This window comes from Quercus suber, unplaced genomic scaffold (assembly GCF_002906115.3).
Source record: "Quercus suber isolate HL8 unplaced genomic scaffold, Cork oak 2.0 scaffold_87, whole genome shotgun sequence".
NCBI classification, from domain to species: Eukaryota; Viridiplantae; Streptophyta; class Magnoliopsida; order Fagales; family Fagaceae; genus Quercus; species Quercus suber.
In genome coordinates this window covers 1,616,355-1,634,439 of record NW_027069552.1, presented here as the reverse complement: position 1 = coordinate 1,634,439, position 18,085 = coordinate 1,616,355, and the positions used below count along the sequence as shown (strand labels likewise).

At 32.7% G+C, this 18,085-nt stretch overlaps 1 protein-coding gene and 1 pseudogene across 1 annotated transcript; both read left to right on the top strand.

Annotated features, from left to right (window-relative positions):
* The window catches only part of LOC112019321 (guanine nucleotide-binding protein-like NSN1), a 3,467-nt pseudogene extending 995 nt beyond the window's left edge, over window positions 1-2,472 (top strand).
* Window positions 2,473-12,299: 9,827 nt separating this feature from the next.
* Window positions 12,300-16,826, top strand: LOC136067835 (UDP-rhamnose/UDP-galactose transporter 6). The gene is made up of 5 exons (XM_065774169.1): window positions 12,300-12,586; window positions 14,700-14,884; window positions 14,971-15,171; window positions 15,447-15,608; window positions 16,255-16,826. The coding sequence occupies exons 1-5, from the start codon at window positions 12,457-12,459 to the stop codon at window positions 16,582-16,584; spliced, it is 1,008 nt and encodes a 335-aa protein (XP_065630241.1). The 5' UTR covers window positions 12,300-12,456; the 3' UTR covers window positions 16,585-16,826.
* Window positions 16,827-18,085: the final 1,259 nt, after the last annotated feature.

Sequence of the window (18,085 nt, the reverse complement as noted above, 5' to 3'; positions counted from 1 at the left end):
TGTTGAAGAATTACTCAAGAAGCCATGATGTAAGTCTACCAAGCAATGACCATATTTTTAATTCACAATGACTTACATGTGTCCCATTGGCGATATAGCATTATGCTTTTTATTGTACATGTGCTTGTGTTGTCTTGATCTGCATGCATGCAACACTGAATTTTTTTGAACAAATTAGTTTAAATGATAGCATGTGGAGTTTGCTTGACTTGCTATATCTCACTCTACTTGGTTGGATGTTAGTTATTGTTACAAAGAGTCTTTGTGCAGTTTTTTGGAAAGTAAATATTATGGATGAGGTGAAATAGGTTTGAAAAGTTGATGATTATTCAGTTGATATGAGTCAGTTAGATCATCGTTTATGCAATACTTATTTCTTTTGTTCTAGTGGACATCAGGCAAATATATGCTTAGTTGACCAAAACCTAATGTTCTCTTTAGGGAAGTTTTGTTCTCAAAGTGGGTCTCAAAGTATGGCCTTCAAAACCTGTGTTAATGGTGTTTTTATTCCACATATTAAAGCTTCTCAATTAGGAACCATGGTGAAGATTATTTTACCATTTTTTTTTCACTACTGAATGGTACTTGTTATGCTGTATTTTTTAATTTGGGTTTTAGAGTTTGAATAATAGTGCCAGCCATATTAACAATTGTGCTATGAGATCAAGAAATCAATTACAGTTGGTGTTATTGGCCTGCCTAATGTTGGTAAGAGTAGTCTCATTAATAGCTTAAAGAGATCCCATGTTGTCACTTGTCAATGTTGGTTCTACTCCTGGCTTAACAAGATCTATGCAAGAGGTTCAGTTAGACAAGAATGTAAAATAGTTAGACTACCTTAGTGTTGTGATGATTAGATCTAGAGCAAATGATGCATCTATAACTCTTCGTAATTGCAAAAGAATCGAGAAGTTGGATTACCCAATTGGTCCAGGTGAGTGAACTCATCCTTTGTCCTTGTGCTGGTTTATTTTCTGTTCTGCTTGAGTACCTTTTCATGTGGCAAAGGAAATACAGCATTCTATTCCTCTATTAATTCATATTCTCCCTCCAACTGCCTTTGTATGTAAGGAGATTGCACATATAGAATCAAGGACAATAAATGTTAATCAAATCCCCCCACCCCCAACTATTGAATTATCAAACAAAATTATTTACAAATAAAAAAAAAAAAGAAAAATTATCTATTTAGAAATTCCGGTGCATATTTATTTAGGAAGAAGTACTTCAGATAGTAAATTTTTTTGTGAATTCTATGTTATTATATTAAGTCATATCAGTAGACTTTGCTATCATACTGTCCCTGCCCCATCTGTGCAGTGAAGGAGATTCTAAGGCGTTGCCGTGTTGGTAACTTCGTACAAGCTCCCTAGCTTTGACTCGATCGATGACTTCCTTCAAAAAGTGGCTACTGTTAGGGGTAAGCTAAAAAAGGTTAGTGTTGTGGATGTGGAAGCTGCTGCAAGAATTGGTCTGCATGACTGGAATTAGGGTATGTGTTAGGTGTTTATGGTTTATGTGCCCTGAGAATATGCAAAAAAAAGCAAAGGGATAACAAGAAAAGCAAATTGTAATATATAAAGATGCAAAGTGATGTTAATAATTTGGGTGTTAGAGGTGTTGAGTTTGATTCTTAGAATGCCCCTAATTATCTTCTTTTCTTTTTAATATAAAAAAGTAAGTTAATAATTTGATTTTATGTAGGTAAGATTCCATATTACACTATGCCCCCAATTAGGAATCAAGGAGAGCCTTCAGAGGCCAAGATTGTTTCTGAGCTTGGGAAAGAATTTAACATTTATGAGGTTTATGACACTAAATCTTCGTTCATTAGAAGCCTCAGGTCTGTTGTTGATCTCAACCCTGTGGAAGTTCCTCCGAGTTGCCCCCTCAATTTTGATGAGGATTTACTAGAGGTTTGTGATCTCTCTTAGTTTTAAGTATCTATTTAAGGCCTTGGGCTGTGAGGTGACTTTGGGTGCTCCAAATCTCCATCCCCCAGAGGACCACACCTCCTCATTGTTTTCATTATACGTTGTTTTTTAAATGTATGAAACTAATACGTTAATGTACAACTCTTTTTTGCATTTTCATGCATTAGAATGACGAACCAAAACATTAAATCCAAAGTGGTGAAGGCCCCAAAGACATGGATGATGATGGTGACGATGTGTCCATGGCATTTGAAGAAGTTGAAGAAGGCAGGAACAAAGGAAAAATTGCTACTAGCAGGTAGAATGAGAAGTTATATGTGGTTAAAGGTATGCTTAATACAAAGATGAAGAAAGCAGAGGAGAAGAGAAGGAAAAGAGCTGAAAAATCAATCCCAGAAGATGCCATTGACGATGAATATGACTTCAAAGTCAATTATGTTAAGAAAAGATCTGCCATGGATGTTGGTGATGAGGATGATGGTAATCAAATAATTGGTAAGGTGCCTATATGTCTGGTATTGAATTCACTGATGAGTGATGGAAGACTAAAAATGGCGAATTTATTTTGGTTGAGTCGGCAAATTTTGGACAAGATAAAGCGAGTTAATTGAGTATTGTGATTTGGCTACTTATTGTTTAATCCCATGCTTTTCTGTACCCTCTCTCTCTCTCTCTCTCTCTCTCTCTCTCCCTCTCTCAAATGCATTGGTGCATACACATGGGTAGCAAATTTCAAATCACCCTAATTTTTTTTAAGGAAATTTTAGACTTCTTTTCCCAAAATTACCAAATGTAGAGTTCCCCTACCTTGTGATCAAAACAACGGATTAACCAAAAAATATTTGTCTAAATCCAAAATCCTAAATTTTGGAACCTTTAATCCACAATCTTTGGTGAACTGAAGCTTTTTGTTGATCCATTAAGCTTGAAATCAAAGTCATCTCTTCCATGATCCAAGTAACTCTTTGGGGGCTAAATGAAAACAAATTATGAAATTAATTTTCAAAGACCAAGCCATAAATGAAAACAAAAATTAAATCTCAAAATTTATGACAAGAGTTTCAAGTATCTCATGACTAATTAGATTTGATGGAATTAGCCAAGGGCCTTGTAGCTAAATTGGCACCTCTCCATGCACAAAGTGCTTGGGGGTTTAGGAGAAAACGGGTTCTAGCTGCGGGGTTAGCAAAAAAAAAAAAAAAAACATTTTTTTTTTGGTAAAATAGGAATATGCATAGAAATTAAATAGTCACAAGTCTAGAAATTAAAAAAAAAAAAAAAAACATTTTTTTTTTGGTAAAATAGGAATATGCATAGAAATTAAATAGTCACAAGTCTAGAAATTAAATAGTCATAAGTACTATTTACAGAAATTCCAAGTTTAGCAAGAGCATCTGCACAGTAGTTTGCTTTGCATAATGTTTGCTTAATTTTGTTGTTAGGGAAGGTCTTTGAAAGGGTAGTGAATGATTGGCCATAAATTTTTTCATGAAATGAACCACAATCAATGAATCAAAGCATCCAGTCTACATCTTAAAAATTCCAAGGTCTTTGGCTAACAAAAGGCTATCCCGGAGAGTCCAAAATTCAGCCATAACCTGGTTAGTGACCGGAATATCTGGCAATGCCTTTGATCCAATCACCATTGTTACTTCTTAGCAAACCACCTCCACCCGATTTGCTAGGATTTCCAAGAGATGAACCATCAATATCAAGTTTAATTAACCCACCTTGAGGTTTACTCCATGAACCTAGTATAGAAGTCTTGGTAGATATTGGCTTCGGACTCATACTAATTGCAAAGAATTCTGCCCCTCTTTTAATGCAAACTTCATGGGATTTTGCGTCTATGACGCCAGCACACACATTCAAAATGGATTCCAGAAATGCCAGTAGGCAATTTGATCAACTCGTTTCTTTTGAATGCAACTGGTGAACATCACTCATCAAGATGTGTGATAGTGTGAGAAGTGGTGTACGACTAGTTACAGGCTTACGCAATGCGTGAGACAATTACATTTTTTGTGTCAATATTTTTTTAAAATTTTTTGTCAATAAAAATTTTGGTACTTCGTTCAACCACAAAATATAGTCATCAACATAAGGAGTTTATTTCATGCGGCCTTGTTTTGTCATATCAACTATTTTGAGTGTTTATATGAAAATATATATAATCATTCTTGTTAGAGAATGGAGAGGACAATAAATTTATTTATAAATGAATTTTTGCCATGGTATGTTGAATAACTTATACATTGCAAGATGAACTTCACATATCAATAGAAAAACTTATCTTGCAATGTATAAGTTATAAATACAACATGAAGCCTTCTTTTGAAAACTTTAATTTGTTTAGTGTTAATTTAATTTACTTGTTAATTGATTAAGACAATAACAATTTCAAAAAAAATTATTGAAATCTTCTTTTGAAAACTTTTGTAGTCATATTTTAGTACATAATGTAATGTTGCCTAATGTAATGCTATTAAGTTGATGTGACATTAGGATGTTTTAATTAATTTGGGTAGTGGAGGTTTTTCTCTACAAATGTAGTTTAAGTCATTCCAAAATCAAGTTGAATAAGAACATGTCATCATAGATAGTAATCATATTTGAACTTTCAAGGATGATTTCTTACCCTCAATTATACTCATTTTATGATATGATTGCATAATTATTTATTTACATTAGCAACTGAAGATTCAAATGTATCTGAAGTGGCATTTTATTTTCATTACTGCACAATTGAGACAGCTTCAGAATTTCCAAGGTGATGGTCATCCTTTCACTCAAAGTAGACCAAATTGGACCGAAGTAGATCAAAATAAGCCAAATTAGACCGAAATAGACCGAATGAACTAAATGGACAAAAATGGAACTTAAGGACAGAATTGGACCTAAATGGACTGAAGTGGATAGGATTAAACCGAAATGGACCAAATGATACCTAATTGAACTGAAATGGACTTAACTAGACCAAGGTGTACCAAATTAGACCGAAGTGTACCAAAAAGACCTAACTGGACTGAAATGGACAAAGTGGACCCAATTGGACAGAAATGAAAGAAATGTGAATATTTATTTTTAAAATTCAAGCAGTAAAGTGACCCTTTGTGCATGCTATTTTTATTAGAACATGGATGAAGAAAACTGATGGTGACCTCTAGTGTGTCAAACAACCCTCCATTGACAACACATGTAAACAGTGGGGGAAAAAAGTAGACGTAGCACTAGTTATCTGAACCTCAGCCATATTACATAAAACAAAAATGTTTATAAAAAGCTGTGTTAATTTTATGAAAATTTGTAGACACTAGTTAAGTTTTCTCTTCATGTAAATTACGTCATTATTTATTGTCTTCTGCATATTTAATTACTCACCATGAAATAAAAATAAGAAAACAAATGAAGAAAGAAGGTTATGTACGTATGGGTAGTGTACTTGGGTTTAGGTCTGTAAATGAGCCAAGCGTTGTCGAGTATTGTATGTTCAAGTTTGGCTTGTTAGTAAAAGTCAAAAGCTCAAGCTTGGCTTGAGCTTGAGAAAAGCCTAAAATATTATTTGAGCTTGAGCTTGTAGGAAAGCCAAAAAGTTTGAACTTGACTTGGCTTGGCTTGATTCATTAGTCAAGCCAAGGTTGAGCTTAATATCAAGCTTAAACTCGAAATGAGATCAAGCTTTTGATCTTGAGATCCAACAAAATTATATTATCAAATGCTTAAATCTCCCAAAATCAAATAAGCAAACATAAGAAAATAGCATACTCATTTTATCATGCTTCTAGTACCACCTATGATTAGCCATTGTTTAAATTACAACTTTACAAAATTAAATCCATCCATTCATTCTTCATTGTCTATAGCTTCATCGATTGTCTACAATATAATTTTTGTATCCACGTTAGATGATAAAGATCTAGAAAAAAAACTTGTTTGTGACTATTGTGAATGTGAAAGGATTAATATGTTTCATGACTTTATATTAGATGATGGATAAGGAAGGACCATATGTGGCCCACTTATAAATTTAAAAAAAAAAGAAAAAAAAAAAAAAGGAAACTAAATTCTAAAGGTGCTTGATTAGTTTAGAAGGAAGTGAAAAATTAAGGTAAAGGGCAATGGTCCAATATGAGACGTGTTATTATTAAGATATGTGTAATGAGTTTATATAGGAAGCACATATCAAGTCTATAAGGGAGTCTATACTTGGCTTGTATTGTATCGAGTCTTATAGCTCTCGAGCTTATTCATGAACAAATATTTTTGCTTGGGCTCGGCTTGTTTAATAAACAAGCCTAAAACTAAGGTTCAAGCTTGGCCTATTTATAAACAAACAAACATGAATGACTTTTTTATCGTGTCGAGCCCGAGTTGTTTATGAACGGCTTGGTTCATTGACAACCCTACTTGGGTTTAAATAAAACTTGTTGTAACTTATGTAAATGGTATGTTATTTTCTAATAACTTTTTATTTGATGGATTTTTTTTTTTTTTTTTTTTTTGAGGACTCCTCAATTGGATTACATTGCATCCTTATATTCTACATGTTTATGAAATATCAAGATGATAAAAGATCAATAATTAACCAATCAAAAAAATATCTAGATTTCAAGATCAATGAAATTTAAAATTATAAATATAACATGAATTACTTATCAAAAAATGAACAGAATTGGATTGACACAAAACTTGGTGTATGTGTTAGGAAAAAAAATAATGTGTAATTGACAAGTGGCATTTAAAAAATATTAAGCAGTTAACCCAATAAAAATTATTAAGTGATGTAACATTAACTAAGAGTTAAATTAAATATATAGAAGGATTAGCCTTCCTTAAATTGGGAAAAAGGAGGACTGAATTATACCAAAATGGACAAAATGAACCGAAGCAACCGGGTTGGACTAAACTGGACCTAATAGACTGAATTCAACCAAAATAGACTGAATTGGACCAAAATAGACCGAATTGGATCAAATGAACCAAATCATTGACCACATCACCCTTTTTTTTATTGATTTATTCATCTAATTTTTTTTTATAATATTAAATATATTATTTGAATAATTTTACACATTCACCTTGGACATTTTTTTTTTTCCTTCTAATAATATCTTAGACAGTTTTAACTTTACATATATTTTGTAAACTATACTTTACATCTAAAGTTGCACCAACGGCTATTTTTGAATTAATTTGAAATTAATATTATTTTAATAAACTAATACTATTTTTTGAATTTATTTGTAATTTTGTATATCAAGTATTTTTCTTCAAACTGTGTTTTAAAACACAGTTTTATTTTAAATGTCACAATTTCAAGTGAAATCATGCTTTAAAAATACCAACGCTTAGAATTGTGTTAAAAAGAATGATTAAAAATACAAGACCTCTAAATTTTTTTAAAATAATATAATTTTACAAATTATCTCTAAATCAAATGGCTTAAATTTCGCCCCCAATGGCAGAGGTAGAGGTTGCCATCGCCTTAGAATAATGATCTTCAAGTCTTCTTCTTCTATATATCATGAATCAAGTGTAAAATCTGAACTAGACAGTGGCTAATGACCGATATCAAAAAGGCCAAAGAATGTGTCATCAACAAGGTTGAGTCCATCATTTTGAATCCAAGACTTGAAATTTAGAGTNCAGTAAAGTGACCCTTTGTGCATGCTATTTTTATTAGAACATGGATGAAGAAAACTGATGGTGACCTCTAGTGTGTCAAACAACCCTCCATTGACAACACATGTAAACAGTGGGGGAAAAAAGTAGACGTAGCACTAGTTATCTGAACCTCAGCCATATTACATAAAACAAAAATGTTTATAAAAAGCTGTGTTAATTTTATGAAAATTTGTAGACACTAGTTAAGTTTTCTCTTCATGTAAATTACGTCATTATTTATTGTCTTCTGCATATTTAATTACTCACCATGAAATAAAAATAAGAAAACAAATGAAGAAAGAAGGTTATGTACGTATGGGTAGTGTACTTGGGTTTAGGTCTGTAAATGAGCCAAGCGTTGTCGAGTATTGTATGTTCAAGTTTGGCTTGTTAGTAAAAGTCAAAAGCTCAAGCTTGGCTTGAGCTTGAGAAAAGCCTAAAATATTATTTGAGCTTGAGCTTGTAGGAAAGCCAAAAAGTTTGAACTTGACTTGGCTTGGCTTGATTCATTAGTCAAGCCAAGGTTGAGCTTAATATCAAGCTTAAACTCGAAATGAGATCAAGCTTTTGATCTTGAGATCCAACAAAATTATATTATCAAATGCTTAAATCTCCCAAAATCAAATAAGCAAACATAAGAAAATAGCATACTCATTTTATCATGCTTCTAGTACCACCTATGATTAGCCATTGTTTAAATTACAACTTTACAAAATTAAATCCATCCATTCATTCTTCATTGTCTATAGCTTCATCGATTGTCTACAATATAATTTTTGTATCCACGTTAGATGATAAAGATCTAGAAAAAAAACTTGTTTGTGACTATTGTGAATGTGAAAGGATTAATATGTTTCATGACTTTATATTAGATGATGGATAAGGAAGGACCATATGTGGCCCACTTATAAATTTAAAAAAAAAAGAAAAAAAAAAAAAAGGAAACTAAATTCTAAAGGTGCTTGATTAGTTTAGAAGGAAGTGAAAAATTAAGGTAAAGGGCAATGGTCCAATATGAGACGTGTTATTATTAAGATATGTGTAATGAGTTTATATAGGAAGCACATATCAAGTCTATAAGGGAGTCTATACTTGGCTTGTATTGTATCGAGTCTTATAGCTCTCGAGCTTATTCATGAACAAATATTTTTGCTTGGGCTCGGCTTGTTTAATAAACAAGCCTAAAACTAAGGTTCAAGCTTGGCCTATTTATAAACAAACAAACATGAATGACTTTTTTATCGTGTCGAGCCCGAGTTGTTTATGAACGGCTTGGTTCATTGACAACCCTACTTGGGTTTAAATAAAACTTGTTGTAACTTATGTAAATGGTATGTTATTTTCTAATAACTTTTTATTTGATGGATTTTTTTTTTTTTTTTTTTTTTGAGGACTCCTCAATTGGATTACATTGCATCCTTATATTCTACATGTTTATGAAATATCAAGATGATAAAAGATCAATAATTAACCAATCAAAAAAATATCTAGATTTCAAGATCAATGAAATTTAAAATTATAAATATAACATGAATTACTTATCAAAAAATGAACAGAATTGGATTGACACAAAACTTGGTGTATGTGTTAGGAAAAAAAATAATGTGTAATTGACAAGTGGCATTTAAAAAATATTAAGCAGTTAACCCAATAAAAATTATTAAGTGATGTAACATTAACTAAGAGTTAAATTAAATATATAGAAGGATTAGCCTTCCTTAAATTGGGAAAAAGGAGGACTGAATTATACCAAAATGGACAAAATGAACCGAAGCAACCGGGTTGGACTAAACTGGACCTAATAGACTGAATTCAACCAAAATAGACTGAATTGGACCAAAATAGACCGAATTGGATCAAATGAACCAAATCATTGACCACATCACCCTTTTTTTTATTGATTTATTCATCTAATTTTTTTTTATAATATTAAATATATTATTTGAATAATTTTACACATTCACCTTGGACATTTTTTTTTTTCCTTCTAATAATATCTTAGACAGTTTTAACTTTACATATATTTTGTAAACTATACTTTACATCTAAAGTTGCACCAACGGCTATTTTTGAATTAATTTGAAATTAATATTATTTTAATAAACTAATACTATTTTTTGAATTTATTTGTAATTTTGTATATCAAGTATTTTTCTTCAAACTGTGTTTTAAAACACAGTTTTATTTTAAATGTCACAATTTCAAGTGAAATCATGCTTTAAAAATACCAACGCTTAGAATTGTGTTAAAAAGAATGATTAAAAATACAAGACCTCTAAATTTTTTTAAAATAATATAATTTTACAAATTATCTCTAAATCAAATGGCTTAAATTTCGCCCCCAATGGCAGAGGTAGAGGTTGCCATCGCCTTAGAATAATGATCTTCAAGTCTTCTTCTTCTATATATCATGAATCAAGTGTAAAATCTGAACTAGACAGTGGCTAATGACCGATATCAAAAAGGCCAAAGAATGTGTCATCAACAAGGTTGAGTCCATCATTTTGAATCCAAGACTTGAAATTTAGAGTGATCATCTTGAGCAGGGTGTGGATTTTCATCACTTTTGGAAGTAGAATCAAGCATAAGATCTAAAAACACAATGGGTCAAAATAGAATCATTGACCACATCACCCTTTTTTTATTGATTTATTCATCTAATTTTTACAATATTAAATATATTAATCGAATAGTTTTACACATTCATCTTGGACAGTTTTTTTTTCTTCTAATAACATCTTAGATAGTTTTAACTTTACATATACTTTATATCTAAAGTTGCACCAACGGCTATTTTTGAATTAATTTGAAAACTAATTTTATTTTAATAAACTAATCTATTTTTTGAATTTATTTGTAATTTTGTATATTTAGTATTTTTCTTCAAACTGTTTTTAAAACATAGTTTTATTTTAGATGTCACAATTTCAAGTGAAATCATGTTTTAAAATACCAACGCTTAGAATTGTGTTAAAAAGAATGATTAAAAATACATGACCTCTAAATTTTTTAATATAATAATTTTTACAAATTATCTCTAAATCAAATGGCTTAAATTCGCCCCAATGGCAGAGGCAGAGGTAGCCTTCGCCTTAGAATAATGATCTTCAAGACTTCTTCTTCTAGATACTATATATATATATATAGAGAGAGAGAGAGAGAGAGAGAGCCAATCTCTCTGATTGAAAGTCAGAAAGAACAAAACAGAGAAGTCAGCCGCATACAATCTCATCCATGAATGAAGTGTAAAATCTAAACTAGACAGTGGCTGATGACCGATATTAGAAAGGCCAGAGAATGTGTCATCAACAAGGTTGAGTCCATCATTTTGGATGCAAGACTTGAAATTAGAGTGATCATCTTGTGCAGGGCATGGATTTTCATCACCTATGGAAGTAGAATCAAGCAAAAGATCGAGAAAACACAATGGGTCAAAATAGAATCATTGACCACATCACCCTTTTTTTATTGATTTATTCATCTAATTTTTTATAATATTAAATATATTAATTGAATAATTTTACTCATTCATCTTGGACGGTTTTTTTTTTTTTTTTCCTTCTAATAATATCTTAGACAGTTTTAACTTTACATATATTTTGTAAACTATACTTTACATATATTAGATTCACAAGAAGATGCGTTCTGAAGTTGAAGGACTTGATCAAGAGAAGAAGGCATGGAGTGTCTACCACTGCCACTGCTTTAGTAGATTTCGTTGATGCTCATCACCTGTTTGATGAAAATCTTAGCCTTGCTGCCCCAGGTGATCAAGAAGATATAGCTGAGAAGATGGCCTATGAAGTTGTTGATGGATTTGATGAAGCTGAGGTGGAGGGTCTTTTACTCGACCTTGCTGATGATATAGAGCCCAATTTTGACCCACTAAGTTTTCTAGATCTTCTGGATTCAGAAGAGGGTGCCCGTCTGAGCAAGAAGATGCGGTGTGACTTTTCTGATAGTGTATTTTTTTGATTTACTTACTTGTACTGGAGAGTAGAACTCCTGCCAACTCCAAATCCAGCATTATTTGATAGAATAGGGCAATATCTTGTACTTATAATGTTTATTTTAATGTAATCTCTATATTTCTTTTATTTTGAAACAAAGTTACTGTTTTAAAATAGCATGCAGGGTCACATTACTTCTTGAATTTGAAAATAAATATTTACATTTCTTTCATTTCTGTCCAATGGGTCCACTCTGTCCATTTCGGTTCAGTAGGTCCATTTGGTACACTTCGTCTAATTTGGCACACTTCAGTCTAGTTAGTTCATTTTAGTTCAATTAGGTATCATTTGGTCCATTTCGGTCTAATCTTGTCCACTTCAGTCCATTTAGGTCCAATTCTGTCCTTAAGGTCCATTTTATCCATTCGGTCTACTTTGGTCTATTTCAATCATTTTAATCCAATTCAATCTACTTTGAGTGAATGGATGACTATCACCTTTGAAATTCTGAAGCTGTCTTAATTGTGCAGTAGTGAAAATAAAGTGCCGCCAAAGCTTTGTAGTTGAATTGGCACAAACTCCACCATAGAATACAATGTGATAATGATCATGATGTTCTACATTGACTGTTTAACATGATCATACATTAAAATTTTGGTTGTGAACAGAAAAGCATACAATGGTGATATGGATAATATTCTGGCATTACAATGGAAATTTCAAATTTTAATAATTTTCATTTGATTTTCTGACTCTTTCCAATTTTTTCTTTGTAGAATAATTTGTTGCTAAGTGAGTTGAACAACTCTTGGACTTTCGCTCAGATGTGGATAGATTTCTTTATGTAATCTGAGGGATAAGGACTCTATACACTTGCCATTTACTATAAGAAACGCATATTAATAATAATGGCTCCCGCTAGCAAGGCTGATAAGAAGGCTTCTGTAGATGCAGCTGCTTGGATGTTTAATGTTGTCACTTCTGTTGGGATTATCATTGTCAATAAAGCCTTGATGGCTACTTACGGCTTCAGTTTCGGTAAAGTATTCCCAAATTATTTCTTTTTTATTTTTCGCTCTCTTGATCTATGTTGCCTTTTCCGGTAATTTTATCACATTATCTCTTTAGCTTCAAAAGTATCTGTTTATCCATTAAACAACCTTTGTGCACTTAATGTTCTAATTCTTTCCCTTCTTAGTGCATTCTTTTTCTCCTTTACATAGCTTACTGCAAGTAATTGCGTTGGAGTTGGGAGGGATCATTTGCTTGGTTACTAGGCTTTCAGATAATGGATATTGTGCAACTCGTACTGGATTAGAATAGGGCTTTCCTTCTTCATCTTCTTCCTAATGTTTTGTATTTTGTTCATTCCTAATATCAACAGTTTTCTCTGATCATGTTAGTCTATGATCTTCTTCATGTTTCTATTGCCTTTAAGCCTGTATGGTACGAGTTCCTTTTTCTGTTTTTCCAGCATTCCTCTGATTATGTCTTTTTGGTTTTGTTCTCCATTATGTATCTAATCTCAAAGGTTTGGACCGTCTCCATCTTATTTCTGCTTGGAGCCTGCATGTTGGGACCTTCAAATGACCCTTTTTTCTCAATAAAAGATATCTTCCTTGATTTTATTGTCCATGTTTCCAGAAGTTGTGCCTTTTATCCTTAATTTTATTAGAGAGAACCTAAATAGCCGGGGTGCTCTGTTTTTGGTGGGTTATTCAGACAATTTAAATATTATCCTTTTTACACAGGGTTAGAGGGAATACAGTTTAAATATTATTAGGTTATCAGGGATGGCATTCACTGATTTAATATATTTTTCTAAATAAGTCATTCAATGATCTAATGGTACTGGACTCCTCAAGTTTTATTACCTATTCATGTGGAAATCAATGCAAGGAAGCTTTGCACATCCCTGCCCCCCACTCTCTTTTCTCTCTTCTCTGTGGTTGAATTAGATTCTTACCATAGTGAAAGCTCTGATTCAAAAGTTGGAATTATTTGTTTGCTAATCTATCAAGCTGTGATTCTCTTTTGGTTTGTATCTGGCTATCTGCTCTTCCTCTTAGATCAGAGTGTCTAGTTTGTTCATAGGTTATAATCTTAAGTTATTTGTCTTACAACATCTTCATTCTTCTGTTTCCTTTTGTCCCTCTAATTATGACAATTATGGCCCAAAAGAAATGTGGATTTTATCTTTCATGTTAGTTCTAACTGACAAAGCATTGATGGATAGTCTTCAATAAGGGACTGACAATTAGATGTGTTGTACTGTGATGCTGTCACCCTAGTGTCTAAAAATTAGTCAGAGCATGATGGAAAGGTATTCAATGCTGCATCATATATGCCTACAAAATGATAGTTAAACTTGTGAGCTGGAATTCCCTAAAAACTTCTTGATGAAAAAAAACTGAATTGGAGCTTGGGCCAAAGAATAAATAGTTTTGGAGTGCCATGTGAACATCGTATTCCAATCAAACTAAAAATGAGATAACAATGTGATTATTCATGAGTAAGGAGCATGATTTAGGTCAATGAGTTTAAGTTTAAATGGCACTTCCTTCCCCCTTGAGAATGCAGTAGAGTGGTTGTTTATGTAACAAACCAATTAAAACCAAGAAAAGTAGAAAGCAGGATTTAGGAGCAAGTAGAAGGTGTGGTGCTTCAAGCATACTGGTTGAGTGGTATAAGTAGACATGACTGCCGGGGACTTGTGCACAAGAAGAATCCTTAATAGTCCCCGCTAACTGATGATCCAAGCAAGACTTGGGTACAGTGACATTAATAACTTAGTGAGGGCAGCTTTGTTTTAGATTTGGGATGGCTAACAATTCAGGAAGGAAATTTAAGGAAATGAATTGAGCCATAGAGAAATGATTAAGTGATTACATGTAATTTTCAACATAGCCAGTTGGTCAATAGGAGTGCAGTTGTACATTCAATAGTTTGGATGAGGCATGGTGGTGCTAGCAATGATGTCCTGTTTAATGACCTTTGAGTCCATAAATCAGTGATTTTGATAAGCAATTTGAAGAAAAATGTAATCAATAGGAGTGCAGTTTGGTAAACAATTTGAAAAATATGTTATAGTATAAGGATATTGCGCATCATTTGTTTGTTCACAGTTCTAAGTAGTTGCTATCTTTTGCAGCTACAACATTAACTGGTTTGCATTTTGCAACAACAACTCTGATGACAGTTGTCCTACGGTGGTTGGGATATATCCAATCCTCTCATCTACCATTCTCGGAGCTTCTAAAATTTGTTATCTTTGCTAACTTCTCTATTGTTGGAATGAACGTTAGTCTAATGTGGAACTCTGTTGGATTCTATCAGGTAAGTTTCTGTATGATCTAGTTTACGATTTCATTCTGGCAATCTATTGGATGATTTTTGAATGTTATTCTCTGTTTTATTTACAGATTGCTAAGTTGAGTATGATCCCTGTATCCTGCCTTTTGGAAGTTGTGCTGGACAAAATTCGATACTCTAGAGACACGAAGCTGAGCATAGCAGTTGTTCTATTGGGTGTTGGGGTTTGCACTGTCACTGATGTGAGTGTTAATACCAGAGGCTTTATTGCAGCCTTTATAGCTGTCTGGAGCACTGCTCTGCAACAATATGTAAGTTGTCAATACCTCTACGCATGTGCACATGACTATCAAGATTTCTGCATGTGCAGTTACATATGTTGGAGTCTGCTAGATTGAGACACATATTATATTATGTTCAATTGAGTGCACACACACCGTATGAAATATAGTGTTAATTACATTCTAAATTGTCATTATCTACAAACTCTCCTTTGACAAACTCATAAACAGAATTCTCTCTTTTAAATTCTTTTTTTATTGTTCAAAAGACTCATCTTATTTTTGTGTCAAATCTCTGCATGCAGTATGTTCATTTTCTTCAACGGAAGTATTCACTTGGCTCTTTCAACCTTTTGGGACATACTGCTCCAGCACAGGCTGCTTCATTGCTGTTAATAGGCCCCTTTCTAGATTACTGGTTGACAACCAAAAGAGTTGACGCATATGACTATAATGTGTGGTCTTTGGTAAGTACAGCAGCAATTTATGGTCTGTCTTCCATGATTCTTATGTGAAGTGATTGTTTTTTACTTATTAAAAAAAAAAAAAAAAAAGTAATTGTTTTTTTTATCATCATCATATGCAAATTAAAATTTCATGTTTTAAACTATCCTGATATAGGCATAACAAACATCAGTGATATGTACTGTCATTCGCTTTTTATGCAATCAATTAAAAAGTTCCTCAACTGGTTTCCCCAGTTATGAGAGGAACTTTAAAAAGTTACTGTTCATGGCATCCAAATAGAACATTAAATGTCATTTTCTCAACATTCTAAACCAAACTCCCTCTTTCTCCCTCTCTCTCCCTCTCTCTCTCTCTCTCTCTCTCGATTTTTTCAAGCAAGAATGGCCCAAAAAGCACTTTCTTATATTTTTCTGTCTAGCAAGCAAACTTTTTTGTATATTTGTTTTTTGTGGCTCTTATTTAAAAAGACCACGATAGCTCCTATAGTGTCTTTTTACTACATCTCAATGTGGCGGTGTTGGTATACATGACATTTGTGCACCCGGTTTATTTACATGCATAACGGGGGTGAATGTCTTCTGTCTTACATTATCTGATTTTAATAGTACTATAACTCACAATTCCGCTGTAACTTGCTCTTACCAGATGTTTATAATCCTTTCATGCACTATTGCTGTGGGGACCAACCTCAGCCAATTCATTTGCATAGGAAGATTTACGGCTGTGTCTTTTCAAGTACTTGGTCATATGAAGACAATCCTTGTTTTGATTATGGGATTCTTCTTTTTTGGGAAGGAGGGTCTTAATTTGCATGTGGTTTTGGGAATGATAATAGCGGTAGTTGGAATGATATGGTACGGAAATGCCTCATCTAAGCCTGGTGGAAAGGAGCGTAGGAGCCACTCACTCCCTACTTCCAGACAACAAAAACACAGTGGTTTATCAGAATCTACTGAACTTGATGGGAAAGTGTAAGGTTCCTTAGGAAAAATTGAGTATACAAAGATAGCTGATTCCAGGAAGCTATTGATTGAGATTAAAAACCACCCATTTGATTCTAATTATTTTTGAACTTTCCTTAGTTTCATTTCTTTTTTTTTAAATTTCCCCATCAAAGGAATGGATATTCCTGGATGGGCTTAGATTCCCTACAAATTTTACTGTTTCACGAGTATAATTTATAGTAATCAATTCTTTTTGTGCTATTTATTTCCAAACTATGTGTACCTACGATATTCTTTCTTCTGACTTACTATTAAACTCATTGAACGGTCACATATTAAGTTGAAAGTTAAAAGCCAATTTTGATAGTTTAGCAATTTTGGATGAAGCTTGTCTGCTTATTGAATGAATTTTAAGTCTAACAAGTTGATAAGCTGCTCATGTTGGCATATGTGAGTAGGAAGCCATGCATGCCAACTCTGCAAATATGGAGACAGCAATCAGCTCCGTTTATTCCCATTTTGGATGTTAAGATTTTATTTGATTTTTTCCTCGGAAATTCAGTTTTTTTTTTGTTTTTTTTTTTTTTTTTTTTTTTTTTTTTTTTTTTTTTTTTTGGTGATTCTGAGCTTTATGTCCATGGAAGAGCAAGACTAGAAATACAATTTTTTTTTACTACTTTTATCATAACTAATAGAGTTAGCAAATTGTGATTGGTGAAACATTACTTTTACATAAACTTATAACTAATGCAAATTTTATTCTATATGCCAATCATTGAAAAGCTGGGTAAATTTTTTTGTATCCTTATACTTTAATAGGAATTGTTAGAATTTTGAGTTTTTTTTTATCATTTTTATTTTTGGTTCTCTGTTGAATTTTAAAGCTTTTCGTTATTTTGATGTTTACACCTAAAGCACTACGCTTCCTAAAACTATTCATTAGAAATTGTCACATGTTTTAGCAATTATTCGTAGACATGGTAATACGGGTCAAAATTTTCTGACCCATCCCGACCTAACCTGAAAAATACTTGACCCAAACTCGATTTTTTTGCATGTCAACCTGGATAACCCGTGACTCGACCCGTTAAAAAAAATTCGCTAAAAAAAATATTTAAATTATGTCTTGATACTAGGTGCATAAACTATAAAGTACCAAAACTAATAATCAATATATTATAGATATAAAGTTAAAAACAATTAAAACTATTGTCAAGACATGACATGAGAGAATGACTATTTGATTCATCACAACCAATAAGAGGCAGAGCTAGTTTTAGTACTTGACATGAGACAAGACAATACGTTACACAAGGCTGTCAAGAGTCAAGACAACCACTAAAAAAAAAAATCTCATTCAATAGTCAATACTAGCTGAGTTGTAGTCCATTGTCCAAAGCCAAAAGCACAAACAAATTAACAATGCACAAACGGCAAACCTAACAAACCAAACGATAAAACTTCCTTTCCTCAGTTCAGATCCTCATCCTCTACTCTTTCTCTTGTGCCTTCGACCTCTGCCCTTCTTCACA